This window comes from Carcharodon carcharias, chromosome 13 (genome assembly GCF_017639515.1).
Source record: "Carcharodon carcharias isolate sCarCar2 chromosome 13, sCarCar2.pri, whole genome shotgun sequence".
In the NCBI taxonomy this organism is placed as follows: Eukaryota; Metazoa; Chordata; class Chondrichthyes; order Lamniformes; family Lamnidae; genus Carcharodon; species Carcharodon carcharias.
Genome location: NC_054479.1, coordinates 115,891,990 through 115,908,076, shown reverse-complemented (window position 1 = coordinate 115,908,076; position 16,087 = coordinate 115,891,990). Strand labels below are relative to the sequence as shown.

The window sequence follows — 16,087 nt, the reverse complement described above, 5'->3', positions numbered from 1 at the left end:
CGATGGTCGTGTGGGATTGTTGAATTCCAGTGTTGACAGGTCTGACCAGTTTCTGTCACTGACTTTGTACCCCGATAGTTTTTACCTTTTCCAATAATACATTCTCTAATGTAGTCTGGAGAAAATGAAACAAGTTTGTTAATATTGCTTCCCTGTCCAGAAGAAGATTTTCATTGACACAACATTAAAGCAAATAGGTTTCCATTATGGTGAACAGTTTCCCTTTAGGTGGCAACAGTTCATAGAAAATAAGCAGGAATTTCATCCGACAGGAATTCTCTTCAGTTTACTATGGGCAACTTTTTTGAGTTGAGGGCAGTGGCCCTGGAACATTTGGGATGGGAGGGCTGGGGTGTGGGAGGCATGCTACCATCATTTCCCAACAATTGGGAATACAGGATGTGAAGCCTATAGGCTTTCCAGGTTATCCCTGTGGCACGGGCTGATTTAAGAGCACATGGATTTTTCATGCTGCCTACTGCTATTTTCAGTGGCAATAAATGAAAGAAGGCATGTCAGGGTGATTAACAGGCGGCTTACCTTGAGTGGAGACTACAGCCAAGATCGCAACACATTTGTTGGCCCAGACAGACTTACCTGACAAATAGCATCTTGCAGGGTTGACAGAGAGTTACTCACAAAACCATCTACTGCAAAGACACCAGCTACATACAGCACTGGGCTGGAAATGATGTAACTAAAGTGACCTGAAAGCTGGGGTTTGGCAATACTTATGTACAAAGATGGTGCTGTGGGATGCTTCAAAGGGCCACTTTCCTCGGGTGCAGCTCAAGTAACACATTCACCACATTAGCAGGCATGAAACAGAAGGTCAGGATGCTTCTACCTTGTGTTTTCTTATTGTCATGAAGAGATATTAATGTGTATAATGTTATTGGAAATTATTTTTAAATTGGAATTGTAGTAGTGCCTGTGTCTATGCATGGCTTAATTGAATTAAAGCCAGCTAGTCTGGGTACTTTGCTGTATAGTAGTTTGAGATGTTAATTAGATAAACATAAGGATAGAAGGTAAAGAGTACATTTGCATTTGTTGAATAAGCCATTCAAAAGAATGGGTAAAATCTTGCGCCTCACTGGGAGATGCCAAGCAATGTATTTATATTACTAATAAAATTGGTGGAATGAAAAGATTATTGTTTGGAGAGGTAAAATGTTATAAAAAAAACCTAGTGATAGAATGGAAAATTTACATTCAAGGGGAAAGCTAGGTATAAACCACGAGGAGTTTGTGTGTGAGAGTCAGAGGCATCTAAGATCTAAAGAACCTGTATGCCAACAACTGTCTGCAATGGAATCAAATTGCAAAGGACCTCACTTTGAATTCGTAAGGTAAAATGTGCTTTGCCTGGTGTCTGTTTAAAGTCTATGGGTTATTGTTGCCTCGGTGAAGATTTAGCTGGGGGTGATTAATTTGGGGATTTGTTTAAAAATTATTATGGTAGTAATTTGTAGGCATGCGTATGTGTTAATTCCTTGTTAAATTAATAAATGTTTAAGTTTGTTCTATATAAAAACCCCTTGAGGCTTGGCTGGTTTATTTCTGAATTCAGAGCTGCATCTCAAACATATCAATTAGAAATATAGGTTATGACAGTTGTTCACATTTCCCTCTGGGATTTAAACAATGCAGGCTTGGCCAGAGTTGGACTGGGAGCAGCTACCTTTAGGTAAGAGCAATGAGACTCATTCAAGAAGGAAATAGGGAGAGTACAGGGCCAACATATTCCAGTAAAGACAAAGGGTGGGGCCTACAAATCCAGGGAACCCTGGATGTTGAGGGTATACAGGATTGGATAAAGAGAAAAAGGCAGATACCGAGGGCTCAAAACAGTGGAAGCCCTAGAGGAGCATTGAATGTGTGTTGGGGGGGGGGTACTTAAAAAGGAAATTAGGAGAGCAAAAAGGGGGCATGAAAAGACATTGGCAGGTAAATTAAAGGAAAATCCAAAGTTATTTTACAAGTACATTAAGACTAAGAGGATAACTAGTAAAAAAAGAGTAGGACCTATTAAGGACCACAGTGGTAATTTATGTGTGGAGCCAGAAGACCTAGGTAGGGTTCTAAATGAATACTTTAATGTAGGTGTTCACAAGTGAGAGGGACGACATGGGTATGGAAATCAGGCAGAAGGACTGTGATATAGGGAGGAGGTTCTAAGTGATCTGGCAGGCTTAAAAGTAGATAAATCTCCAGGCCCAGATAAAATGTATCCCAGGCTGTTGAGTGAGACAAGGGAGGAGATAACAGGTGTATGGCAATAATTTTCAGTACCTCTCTGGCCACAGGAGAGGTGCCAGAGGACTGGAGGATAGCCAATGTGATACCGTTATTCAAGAAGGGAGAAAGGGATAAACCAGGGAACTACAGGCCAGTCAGTCTAACCTCAGGTGGTGGGGAAACTATTGGAAGCAATTCTGTGGGACTGAATTAATCTACATTTGGAGAGGCAGGGATTAATCAAGGACAGTCAGCATGGTCTTGTTAAGGGGAGGTCATGTCTGGCCAATTTGATTGAATTTTTCAAAGAGGTGACCAGGTGTGTAGATGAGGGCAATGCATTTGACGTAGTCTACTTGGACTTCAGCAAGGCTTCTGATAAGGTTCCGCATGGGAGACTGATAACGAAGGTAAGAGCCCATGGGATCAAAGGCAATTTGGCAAATTGGATCCTGAATTGACTGAGTGGCAGGAAGCAGAGGGTGCTGGTCAAGGGGTGTTTTTGTGACTGGATGCCAGTGTCCAGTGGGGTTCCACAGGGATCAGTGTTGGGTCCCTTGCTGTTTGTGGTATATGTAAACAATTCAGACTTGAATGTAGGAGATTTGATCAGTAAGTTCGCGGATGACACGAAAATTGGTGAGGTGGTAAACAGTGAGGAGGATAGCCTTAGATTACAGGAGGATATAGACGGGCTGGACAGATGGGCTGAGCAGTGGCAAATGGATTTTAATCCAGATAAGTGTGAGGTGATGCGCTTGGGCAGGACAAACAAGGCACGGAAATACACAATGAATGGTGGAACCTTGGGAAGTACCAAGGATCAGAGGGACCTTGGTGTGCATGTCCACCAGTCCCTTAAGGTAGCAGGACAGGTAGATAAGGTGGCTAAGAAGGTATATGGGATACTTGCCTTTATTAGCCAAGGCATAGAATATAAGAGCAGGGAGGTTATGCTGGAACTGTATAAAATGCTGATTAGGCCACAGCTAGAGTATTGCGTGCAGTTCTGGAATCTGCATTATAGGAAGGATGTGATTGGACTAGAGAGAGCGCAGAGGAGATTTACCAGGATGTTGCCTGAGCTGGAGAGTTTTAGTTATGAGGAGAGATTGGTTAGACTGGGGTTAATTTCCCTGGAGCAGAGGAGACGGAGGGGGGACATGATTGAGGTGTATAAAATTATGAGGGGCATAGATAGGGTGGACATTAAGGAACTTTTCCCCTTGGTGGAGGGATCAATAACCAGGGGGGCATAGATTTAAGGTAAGGGGCAGGAGGTTTAGAGGGCATTTGAGGAAGAATGTTTTCACCCAAGGGTGTTGGGAATCTGGAACTCACTGCCTAAAAGGGTGGTGGAGGCAGAAACCCTCATAACATTCAAGAAGTATTTGAATGTGCACTTGCGATGCCCTATCATTCAAGGCTATGGGCCTAGTGCTGGAAAATGAGATTAGAGTAGTTAGATACTTGTTCGACTGGCGCAGACTCGTTGGGCCGAAGAGCCTTTTTCTGTGCTGTAGACCTCAATGACTATGACTCTGACTTACCAACTGCTGTGTCATAACACTTATGTTTAAGTTTGGGGTTTCACTGTTGATCCCTGCCCATACTCCTCCAGCCTTTGAAATACAGCTAAGGGGCAGGGACGACTCTTGGGCCTTTCAGAATTTATATCTTCTTTTCTGATATCCACCTCTAATTATTTCTTCTGATAAAAATTTCATATGTTCAACAGCAATTTACTCTTTGCACCCTTCCAAACCTGTGCTTGAAGTTCTGCAAATAACCCAAGCTTGGAATATTGGCTCTCAATCTGAAATTTATCACTGACTATTCTGGTCGATATGATGACAAAAGTAGAAATTCAAAGTTCAGGTATCTGCAAACTGATGATTTTTTACTTAAAACTGAAATTTTGTGGATTTTAATCCATCTTAAACCATTAGGCTACAAATAGTTGTTTGAAAATGATTTCCAAGAAGACCCGATATACAAACAGTCAGGTTATATGGCTTTTTTCCAGTTCTGTAAATTGCTGGAATAATCTAGTGAATCCTGGAAAGTACTGGATCCACAAATTGAGTAATCTGTAAACAGGGCAGTGTCCTAAGGATGGAAAGTCCAGTTGCATTTAGCCTTCTCTCAAAATTCATCACTGACAATGCTATATATTGTTCAAATTGGCACATCACAGACTTATTTAATTTTCACAACATTACCTTTTCTCTCGTAAAGGTCAAATCCTTTGTCTGGCCTCCCTTTCACCCCTTTTGTTTTGCTATTAAATGACAGCCAATAGCACCGCTTCTCACCTTTAGCAAAATAAAAAGCCCTGGAAAGAAAAAACACTAAGTTAGGCTGAACTATTCGTTTAGACCTGAACTAGACAAGTTTAATTTCTAAATCTGAACAACACTAACAATAAGTTAAGCAGCCCCTGCTACTACATTTTATAGCTGAATAAAATAACAGATCTCTCCTATACAGATTCAACACAAACAGATTAATAAACACAGTGCAAGAAAAATCTTAGGCTAAAGTTTCCATTCAGTAACGCTGGTCTTCTTTGGCGCAATTCATCTGAAATCGGCATAACCTGCGCAAAAGTTCACAGGATTTTAAGCACAATTTATATTCAATTTAATTGGAGTTTCTCCAATCATTTACACTAGTTTAATAAAATCCTGCTATATGCAGGCCCCACTCACAAAACTTGCCAGACCTCGAGGATGAATTGGGAGTTTGCATTAATTGGACTAACTTGTAAGTCTTCAAAGAGACTAGAAAAACAATGTTGGATTTTTTGGCCGCAAGTAATTGGATGCATCTAAAGAGAGCTGGCATGGACTTGATGGATTGGCCTCCTTCGGTGCTATCAAGACTCTATAAGGGCTCTAGTAGGCACAATCAAAAATGTGTTATTTTGAAAATTCGCTAAGAAATTATCTACTGTACCACAAACCAACTCGCAAATGGTCCTGTACATTTGTAAAAACTGACATTTTCAATCATTTAAAAATGAGTTACTTACAAGTAGAGATTGACAATGTGATTAAAAATACTTAGATAATCCAATTTTCAGTTGTAATAATCAAGCTTTACCAAGTTACCAATCTCAGTTGTATCAAGGTACATATTTTAAAGTAGTTTTTTTTTTAATTAATTTTAAAACACTTCCCAATTCCTCTGGTTAATGGCAAATTTAGCATTCAGTAATATGCAAGTTAGCTTTTGTCGAAACGCAAGAAATGAAACAACTTATTAAACATATGCAATTTGTGCTGGAATTGTCAATTGCACCCAAAGCAGAAACTACCCTGTAATAATTAAACAAATGCATGTCCTCTGCTCTTGTCAATGTATATTATCCCTCTTTGCCTGATGTCAAGCCTATCTACTTCATTTAATAATTGCCTTATAAACTCCAAATACAACAACCTACAAATCCCTCACTTTGCTGAAATCAAGGCTGAATGCAGGTCTTTTTTCACATTCAAACTCATCCTATGTCAGGATCTGAAAAATCAGGAGCTCCTAAAAGACCTCTAGTCTTCCAATATTTCGCAATCAAAAAGCCTTTTAAAGTTAAACTCAGCTTACAAAATGGCATCATGATTAATGGTACTTAATTGCAGCATTAAGCAACACAGACAGAAGATCATAGGTTTAATTACTAGTTTGTGCTGAAGTAGCGGATTTCGGCCATGGGGACATTTGAGGCATAACCATAAAATCCTTGCTCCTGATTGCAAATCTCTGTTGCTTGATGGAAAGTGATCATGTCGTACAAAGAGGGGAATGGGTTTTGATCTGATGCATTCCAAAAGGAGCTAGTCTGCCATCCTTCACTGTCTGCACTCACACATGAATAAGGAGTAATTGGGAGAGGTATTCGCGGGCTATTCAAACCCATGGAACTATGCTCCATCACGTCAGTGCTTTTAAGAAAGACGAGGAGAAATCAAACAATGACCAAGCTAGGTATAATTGAATTATTACTTCTTGATTTAGTTTCCCATTCTTTTCAACCCTAATTATACTATAAATCTTTATTGAGGTTGCTCATAATTCAAAATTATACTTTTAAAATTTATTTTATTTGTTCATGGGTTGTGGGCATCACTGGCAAGGCCAGCATATATAGCCCATCCCTAATTACCCTTGAGAAAATGACGATGAGCCACCTTATTGAATTACTGTAGTGCGCTTGACTAAACTTACCACACTAGGAGGCAATATATTCCATATGTTAATATTTAGAAAACTTATGCAATTATGCCATATTTAACTCAATGTTTCCTTAAATTGGAATTTGGTTTCCTGAGCTATTTTTGCTTTTGATCCATGAAAAAGAAAATTGGACAGTATTCAGAAAGAGCGATCAATTCTCTTCCCCCAAATTCAACAAGCAAGCTTAATCAGCACTTCCCTAAAATCTATCTCAACAATCACTCCCTCAATTCACCCAGAAACACTATCATTTTCTGGACACAATTCAAAGTGACATTACACTTCTGCCAGCTCCAGCCAGCTCACAATGCTGTGTTTTCCCTTCCATTACATACTAGCAGTTTTATCCTTCCCTACTTAAGGATATCACTCTTCTTACCCTTTCTGAGACAATATGAATCTTCCATTGGAGCTGCAATCTCCATTCACTTCTCCCCTATTTAAATTAGGATGCTCTCCCCATGACCATGGCACTCATCTAACCCCACAGGTCATGATGCGCTTTCTTCCAACACTTCCAATTCATCCTTATTTTCTTCATCCTTAAACACTCCATTGAATAAATTCCTTCATAATTAGTTGATTTGACCAATGCTTCCCTCCCCAAAGTGCTGTTCCTGGCACCTCAACTCCCTTATTCCTCCTCCAAAATAATTCTCACAGCTTCTCTCTGCCTCCTCACAACACTTTTGCTTACACCTTTTCCCATCTCTTTCAACCCCCAATCCCACTCCTACTCCTCTGCAGCACCATTCCAAGATTCTTACATCCTGAAACATTGGGAAAATTCCTGCCTCCACAAGCCTGACTTGGGGAAAAGTGACCCAGTGATCTAGTTTTCATCCCCAAGGTGTGCTAATGGGAGTGGGGCCCATCACTGTGGAAAAGTTCAGAGATAGCTACGTAAGCTGCCGGGTTTGGAGGTAGGCTTTTTTTTTGTAATTTATTGCTTCATGGGAGGTGGGTACCGTTGGCTAGGCCAACATTTATTGCCTATCGCTAATTGCCCTCAAGAAGGTGGTGAGCTGCATTCTTGAACCACTGCAGTCCATGTGGTTTAGGTACACCCACAGTGCAATTAGGGAGTTCCAGGATTGTGACCCGTGATGGAACGGTACTATAGTTCCAAGTTAGGATGATCTGTGGCTTGGAGGGGAACTCACCGGTGGTGGTGTTCCTATGTAACTGCTGTCCTTGTTCCAGGTGGCAGAGGTCGTGGATTTTGAAGGTGCCCTTGAAGGACCCTTGGTGAGTTCCTGCAATGTGTCATTGTCATCGGCCCTTTGGAATCGAGGATGACGTGTCAGGCTTGGTGAGACTGTTGGTGACTGAGCAACCCAATTCTGGATCCACATGTTCTTCCATAGAGGGGTTGGTGCATGTTGCTGGGCAGGGGAGTGGAAATCACAGCCCCGCGTTGGCTTCGTGCTCCTTCCTCTGGCGCCGCCATTCCACCTCACTGTCGAGTCACAGAGCCTCAAAGTAGCTTGTGCCTTGATGGACCAGGCAGTGCCACGCCGAGCGATCAGCAGTATTCTCTTCCCAGTCAGCAGTGTAAATGCCTCCGTGCTTTAGGGCAACCTTGAGCATATCCTTAAGCCTTTTCCTTTGGCTGCCCTTTGAGCATTGGCCAATGGAGAGCTGTGAGAAGAGAGCCTGCCGATGGAGGTGGTTTTCAGGCATCTGGATGCAATGACCTGTCCATCGGAACTGGTTTCGCAGGAGCAGGGCTTCAACGTTGGTTGACACAGCTTCATGGAGGACACTTGTATTAGTCCAGCGGTCCTCCCATTTGATCCCCAGGATCAACACAAGCACTGCTGATGAGAGCTCTTAAGGGTCTTAATATGACATCAGTAGACAGTCCATATTTCACTGAAGTAGAGGAGAATGGTCAACACAACGGCCTTATAAACCAGAACCTTTGTTGACTTGCAAAGATCCCTGTGGCAAAGGCACAATGACGCCTTCCTTCAGTACGTCGTGTAGATGGTACCCCATGCTGCCACTGTCTGTCGGTGGTGGAGGGACTGAATTTTGAAAGTGGTGGACTGGATGTCAATCAAATGGGCTGCTTTGGCCTGAACAGTGTCGAACTTCTTGAGTGTTGTTGGAGCTTCACTCATCCAGGCAAGTCATACTCCTGACTTGTGCATTGTAGATGGCGGGCAGGTTTTGAGAGGAAGCGAGTCACTCGCTGCAGAATTCCCAGTCTCTGACCTGTTCTTGTAGCTGCTGTAATTATATGGCTAGTCTGGCTCAGTTTCTGGTCAATGGTAAGCCCAGGTTGTTGATGGTGGGGATTCAGCGATGGTAATGCCATTGAATATCAGGAGGACATGACCAGATTCTCTCTTGTTGGAGATGGTCACTGCCTGGCACTTATGTGGCACAAATGTTAATTGCCACTTGCCAGCCCAAGCCTGGTTATTGTCCAAGTCTTGCTGCTTATTGGCACTGACTGCTTCGGTATCTAAGGAGTCATGAATGGTGCTGAACATTGTACCATCATCCGTAAACATCTTCACTTCTGACTTATGATGCAGGGAAGGTAACTGATGAAGCAGCTGAAGATGGTTGGGCCCAGGACACCATCCTAAGGAACTCCTGCAGTGACATCCCAGGGCTCAGATGATTGACCTTCAACGACCACAACTATCTTCCTTTGTGCTAAGCACGACTCCAACTATTGGAGAGTTTACTTCCTGATTCCTGTTGACAGAGTTTTGCTAGGGCTCCTTGATGCCACATTCAGTCAAATGTTGCCTTGATATCAAGGGCAGTCACTGTCATCACATCCCTTGAAACCAGCTCTTTTGTCCACATTTAGAACAAGGCTGTAATGAGGTCAGGAACTGAGTGGCTCTGGTGGAACCCAAAATGAGTGGCAGCGAGCAGGTTATTACTGAGCAAGTGCCGCTTAATAGCACTGTTGACGACATATTCCATCATTTTGCTGACAATTAAGAGTAGACTGATGGGCCAGGTTGGATTTGTCCTGATTTTTGTGGACTGGACATGCCTGGGCAATTTTCCATATTGCTTGGTAGGTGTTAGTATTATAGCTGCATTGGCACAGCTTGGCTTGGGGCAAAGCTACTTCTGAAGCTTCTAAATCTTCAGTAGTTTTGCTGTGTGAAAGGCCCATCTTGGTAATCTGGGACTTCATCCCAGCGTTAAAAAAAAATAAAACAAAAGAAAACTCCTTTAGCCCTCACTTCTTACACATTTCTCATTCCCCATCCATGCAAACTCATGCCAGCTCATGTCCCCTCTACCCACCGCATGACCCTTTATAGTGCTTATGCCAACCCATGACCTCCCACTGATCCCAATGACCCTTTATATACTTATGCCAATTCACGAACCCATCGCCCCCCACTCTCCATGCCAATTCACCCTGTATCTACCATGGCCATATCTCAGGAGTCATGCTGAGATGAAATAAAATAATGGTCTAAGCGTCTATTGATGACTTCACTATCTTAAAAAAAACTGATAAAAAAAACATTCAATGCATTTAAATTCCTTTGACTTAATCCCTAATGAAAACAATTATTCGTATTCATAGCCCCTGATCAAAGATGTTATAACCACTTAGAGCTGTCGATCAAACTGTGAACTGACAGGCACCCCACTGTGATAATGATAGTTTGTGGAATCAGTCCTACAGCAATGATTCTATAATGATAACCCTGAGGGTTATATCAAAAGACAGCTTGTGAAATTGCAAGTCATCACAGCTGGCTTTTTTTTTAATTTAAAAAGCTTTGGGATTTTAATGCCTTAACAGCCTGACAGTTCCAATGAGCTTATCCATTTTTTTACACACATTTATGTCTAATTTTAACAAACCCAAAGGGCACCTTATCTCTCTCAAAGAGGTCCTTAGACCTATCCAAAAAGATACCCTACCTCCCGGATGACTCTCGCAGTTTTAGACCATTTGTTCAAATGTCTAAAGCCTACAAGCCATGTTTTGCACATCCCACTAATGAAAATTGCATCTGTTTGAAGGCAGCTGCACTTTAACATGTGCAGCTGCCCCCATGAACCACAAATGTGCAAACCACAACCAGCCCCATTTCCCTCCTCCCCCGGCCAAAATGGTGGGTGCCGGGTTCAGGGGTGGGACTTCCGGAATCGGGGCTACAGCCACACTTTGGCTAAGTCAGAGACACCTTCCGTCCCCATGGAAACTCAGGCCTATATGTTAGGTCAAATGCTTTTCCTAATTCACTTTCCTCTTGCAATGTAGTAAACTTATTTTGAAAAACAAAACCTGACCAAAACAGGACATTTTTTGGCACACTCTACAATGTGATAACAATGGATCATCAGGAGGTTATCAATTACTTTTGACTAGATTTTCTTTGAATTAGCTCACCAGAAAACTGCCAAATTAAACTGCAATGCAGGGATAGATACAAAAAGGTCAATTCTTACAATGACACATCCATATCATTGTAGCAAAACAGTCAAAGTATATTGAAAAATGCCACTCATGCACAAACACTTTTTGAAAGACTGCACAGGCGGGGCAGATAATGCAATTGTTGCCACCCAGTGCACTGAAGTGAATCAGATGTGGTTCTCAAAGACAACCAAAAAAAGAGCTCTAGTCACTAGGTGCCATTTTAGCCTCTACAGGAGGAGCCCAGATCATGAAAAATCTTACTACTGGATGACTCCCTTCCAATTGTAGGTTACCCTTCACTTTTCCCCAGCCTCGAGATCCAGCAATAACGCATAATGTTTCTTGTGCAGTTGAAAGGAGGGATGGGGAGAGGGGTGTAAAGGTTGGCATGGCAGCAATTATTAGGCAACCAGCAATCCTACACCACAGCCAATAGCATAGCCCCAGTCCCATAGTCCTCGCAGCTTGTCAGGCAACAAAATAGGATTATATTATTGGTCCTACAGTCTTCAATGTTTAGTTACCTGCAAACAAATCCTTTGTATTTCATACAACGCTTTGCACATTGTCCAATGGTATCCATTCGCTTAGACCTCTGTGGCAGGGACTTTTTGACCAATACTTGTCCAGGAGTTTTCAGAAAATCGTGTAGGGCATTCTTTCTTGTCGTCATAGAATCAACTGATGAGAAAGGGAAAAAAATCTATAAATATTGAACTAATTGAAAGTAGGGTTTCCACAGGTTATGCCAAATGCATAACTGGATACTAGCAGGGTTGCTGCAGGACAGGCTTAACTTCCAATGTATATGTCACTGCTCATCAAAAGTCTTATCACTTTAACTAGTACATTCAATTTATAAGGCAGAAAGTGAAATAAAATGGACTTGCATTTAAAATATACTACTAACAGATTTACATATCAGGGCACAGATATAGAATCATAGTATGTTACAGTACATTAACAGGCCAATCAGCCCATCAAATCTGTGTTGGAACCCTCCCCCACCACCACCCTCCCAACCCCATCAATATGAGCCATCTAGTCTAATCCCACAGTTCTGTTTATTCCTAATACCCTGTAATAATATTTTCCTTCACATAGAGATCCTATTGAAAGACTGAATTTATGGACTCTAACCGGGGCTTCTGGTAGAGAATTCCCCCATGGTGTAAAAAATTTTTATTCCAAATTAGTGCACTCTTATTACCCTCATAGAGCATCACTATTTATCAACTCTCATAAGGTCATCTATTATTTTTCTCCATCCTAAAAAAAAAAGCTTCAACTTCAAGAATACACAAAAACATAAGAATTAGAAGCAGGGGTAGGCCATTCAGCCCATCGAGCCTGCTCCCCCATTGGTGCAGATCATGGCTGATCAGATTATGGCCACAACTTCGCTTTCCTGCCTGCCCTCTATAACCCTTGACTCCCTTGTCTAACAGAAATCTCTCTTCATAATTCTAATCGCTCATCTCTGGTAACGTGTTTAATAAATCTACACTGCATGTTTTCCATTGTTTTTTTACATTCTTCCTATGATAGGGAGCCTACAATTGCACAAAATGTGTCAACTGCAGCCTAGGTGTAGTAAAAATTTAAGATGACTTAGTTTTATATGCACTAGTTAGAAAACCAAAATTTAAGTTATCCTTTTTTTATAGCCTTATACATTTGGAATTTCAATTTAATTGGCCTGCACACTAATGCTTCCTTTTTGTGGAATACTTTCTTCACTTATACTCCCGTAATGTAATGTGTAACATTTTTGCATACTGAATAGCATCTACCATCTGGTTGTCCATCCTGCTCACTATTCATGCCCTCCTCAGTGTGTCATATATTCAAAATCTGGTATTATTAGCCCAAGTTCAACATTGTTTCCTCAATTCCCAAGTCTAGATAACTTTTATAGTGAACCAGTGATCCCATCATGGATACTACTGTAACCTTTTCAATTTGGGAAACTTCCTTACACTACTATTCTTTGGTCCTTCCAAATATTTCTTCATTCATATGATTGCATTTCCCTTAATTCTATATTTTTATGTAGAACTTTATCACATGCTTTTCAAAAATCCATACAAACCAATTCTTCTCATGTCCACTGCTCTGTTCTGCTTGCTATTTCTTCAAAAATGTTCTATAATGTTGATTATGCATGACCTGCCATCTCCATGTTTGTCCAGTGTTTACAATATTTCATTCTGCATCACTGTCTCTGGTAACTTGCCAATAAATGAACATCTAACAAAGCAGCATTCGGTAGTATACATGTGGGATTTAAGGAAGCCCCAGATCATTAAGATATTTTCCCACTAAATTATTGCAATGTATAATAGTTTTGGAAGAGATAATTAACTTCAAATTTTCATTATCTTTTAGTAACTACTTTATATTCATTAATCATTATCATTCTTCAACGATATCAGGACTCATCACAATGCAACTGCTTCTGGTACACGTGACAAAAATGATCCCCAAGTATAACTGAAACAGCATAATCTAATCACTGAGGCATTTACATGCAGGCTTCCAATTTTTTGGGGTTCATGTGCTAGTTGAAAGGTGCATCAGTCAATTTCCCACTGTTAATAATGTGGGCAGAACACACAATTAAACTACTGTCTTATAATTATTGCCAGGTAAAATGGTAAATCCAGATCTAAGTTGTAAATGTGCAGCACCCTACAATCATCATTGTGTTACTCTGATGATCAAGAAAAATGTAAATAGCTCTTATCTGCCAATCCTATCGAATGGAAATAAATCACTTTAAAAGTCTGCAAATAACAAATGATAACACAGCCTCCATCTGAAATATTAACATAAGCATTCCAGTGGAACTGCTGTCTATTTTTCCCCATTTGTTGCACAGTTCCAATTAGAGGTGTGTGGTCTGTGTTCTCTCACAGCTGATCTCCGCTCTTCATCCTTAGGTTGTATTTCAGACTGTCAAGAACCCTGAGGCCAGGAGTGAACATTCAACAAGACAAGCAGACAAGCCATGGCTTCCAGAAACAGAACATTAGCTGTAACAACAGGCAAGGCTAGAAGATCTTATTCAGCAAAATAAACATGATTTCATTAGCACACTCAAGCAATCCCCCCAGAAAACAAAAGAAAAAGTGACAACTTGTACATCTCTGCAGCTCCAAATATTAAATTTACAATTGATATATGGGACAATTGATATATGGGGCGATTATAAGGAAACAATAAGTTTAAGTGATGTTAGGAGATTGGCTGGATTTATTTTAAACCAACAACTGAACCTACAGAATTAATGAGGAAAAGAAAGTTTAAAAAGTTAAAATTACTTTCTGGGAGGAGTTATTGGCAACTTTATCATTTGGGCTTTATTCAGTTTTAACTGTTTTTCTGTCAGTAATCACGCTCAGTGGGGAGTAATAGTCTCTGCAGAGTTAAACAATCCCCAGGGTATTACTGCAGGTTTCTTGAACTTGGTTTCAACTGCATGTCTTTCCTTTAGTCTATTTAAAACAGCTTAATGAAAGACAGTTTTTATTTGCTGCTAATCGGGGTTGTCTCCAAGTTAAATTAAATTAATTGTGTTCCATTGAGGAAAGAAAAATCTCACTAATAAGAAGAGTTAAAGGGACTCTGGTTGACTTGAATGCTCTTTGTCCTCTTTCCTCAGCTTTTGGGGATGGCTGCTAAGGAGCAACAACATCTAAAGAGTTGAAGAGGAGATACAGAGGGGGATGTGGGTCGGAATAATCCTCACTCTACTCCCATCCCATAACTGCACCATTGATGTTGACGAGGAGGTCTCAGGCACTCTGTAAGAAAACACCAACCATTCAATTACCTGTGGTAATTATTTCCACCCACAGTAAGCAGGTTGTCTTTCACTGTAACTCCTCAAACACTCCCATGCATAATGCTTTTTTAAAAAAAACATACAAAAAGGAAAATGTTTTTTTTAAAATAGTTTACGTTAAGCTGCAAATAAGTATGGAAGCATTCTTTGCAATTATATTTCCATTATCCTCCAATTTCTAGATTTTCAGATATGTTCAACGAGACTTTTCATGACCCAAACATAAAAATGGTTAAACAATTCAGCAGAAAATCCTGCTCTAATAAACCATGACTTAAAGCGGTGTCACTGTGAAGAGGGATCAACGCTCATCCTGAAATTCCCCAACAGGACCTGAGCCCCTCTTGTTGTGACTGAGGGGGAAATAACCCAGGTCCAGGGCCACGTCCAATAACATTTTGTGGCGTGATTTGCACGAGATTATTATTTTTTTAGCCCATTTTTAAATGTCTAAATAACAGCCACTGCTTTTGCGAGCTAAATAAACGCCACTGTTCGCTACTCAAAAGATCGGGTCATTCCAGGCAACATGCACTGCTAATTGTACAGGGAGCCGTCCGCCCTTTAAAAAGTGTTAACTCCTTCAGGAACAGTCAACGCTTCCAACCCGGTCTCTAAGGTACTGACAATGTTGTTCTGCGAACTGAAATTCTCCGCTGTCATTGTACACGTCCCGTTGGATTTCCTCGAACTTTCCAAGTTATCCCCTGAATTCTCTCAGCAACTTTTAACCCGCATTAGACACACATGCAAACGAAATGCAAAGCATCAAACCTGCTAAAATGAGGGTTGGGAGGAGCAACAGGAGCCTGATTGTCCCCAGCATGGTCAACAATGGATATGAGCCGCGGGTGCTGCTCCCAGGGTTTTATGCTCTCCGGCAGTGTTTGGAAAACATTACTGGGAAAAAAAACTTTTCCCGTAAAAAAACTGCTCGCGTGAGGCCAAACAATCCTGCCACATCCCGCCCCTTATTCATCTCCACCAATCATAAAGCTGCTAACTGGTTTGGAATATTTCAGTTTAACAAAATTAGCAAGGGTCAGATTACTGTAGTTCTGAGTGATCCCTGGTAATCTAGAGGAATGTTTTAAATGAACCTTTTAAGCAACAAAAATGTACAGTCCAAACGATGCTCCTAATGGTATAATATCTCATAAAGCTTCACCAATAACCTAGTGACAATATACAGCTACCTGTGCTGGGCAGGTTTTTACATAATCTGCCAATTAGTGTAGGTATTGAACTAAACCTGCGATGCCAGTTAATTTACCTAATCCAAAATTAATTTACATTATTTAGACTATTTTAAATATTTAAATATCTTTTAATAGTGTAAGCGATTTCAG

The 16,087-nt window shown here is 40.9% G+C and overlaps 1 protein-coding gene across 1 annotated transcript in view; it reads right to left on the bottom strand.

Annotated features, from left to right (window-relative positions):
• LOC121285856 (hepatocyte growth factor-like) overlaps window positions 1-15,583 on the bottom strand; it is a 72,667-nt gene extending 57,084 nt beyond the window's left edge. Inside the window, exons 1-4 of the mRNA XM_041202753.1 lie at window positions 15,513-15,583; window positions 11,416-11,572; window positions 4,464-4,576; window positions 1-115 (exon numbers count right to left, since the gene is read on the bottom strand). Of these exons, the coding sequence (XP_041058687.1) occupies window positions 1-115; window positions 4,464-4,576; window positions 11,416-11,572; window positions 15,513-15,564 (437 nt within the window). The 5' untranslated portion in view covers window positions 15,565-15,583. The remainder of the gene's footprint in view (window positions 116-4,463; window positions 4,577-11,415; window positions 11,573-15,512) is intronic.
• Between the last annotated feature and the right edge of the window lie 504 nt (window positions 15,584-16,087).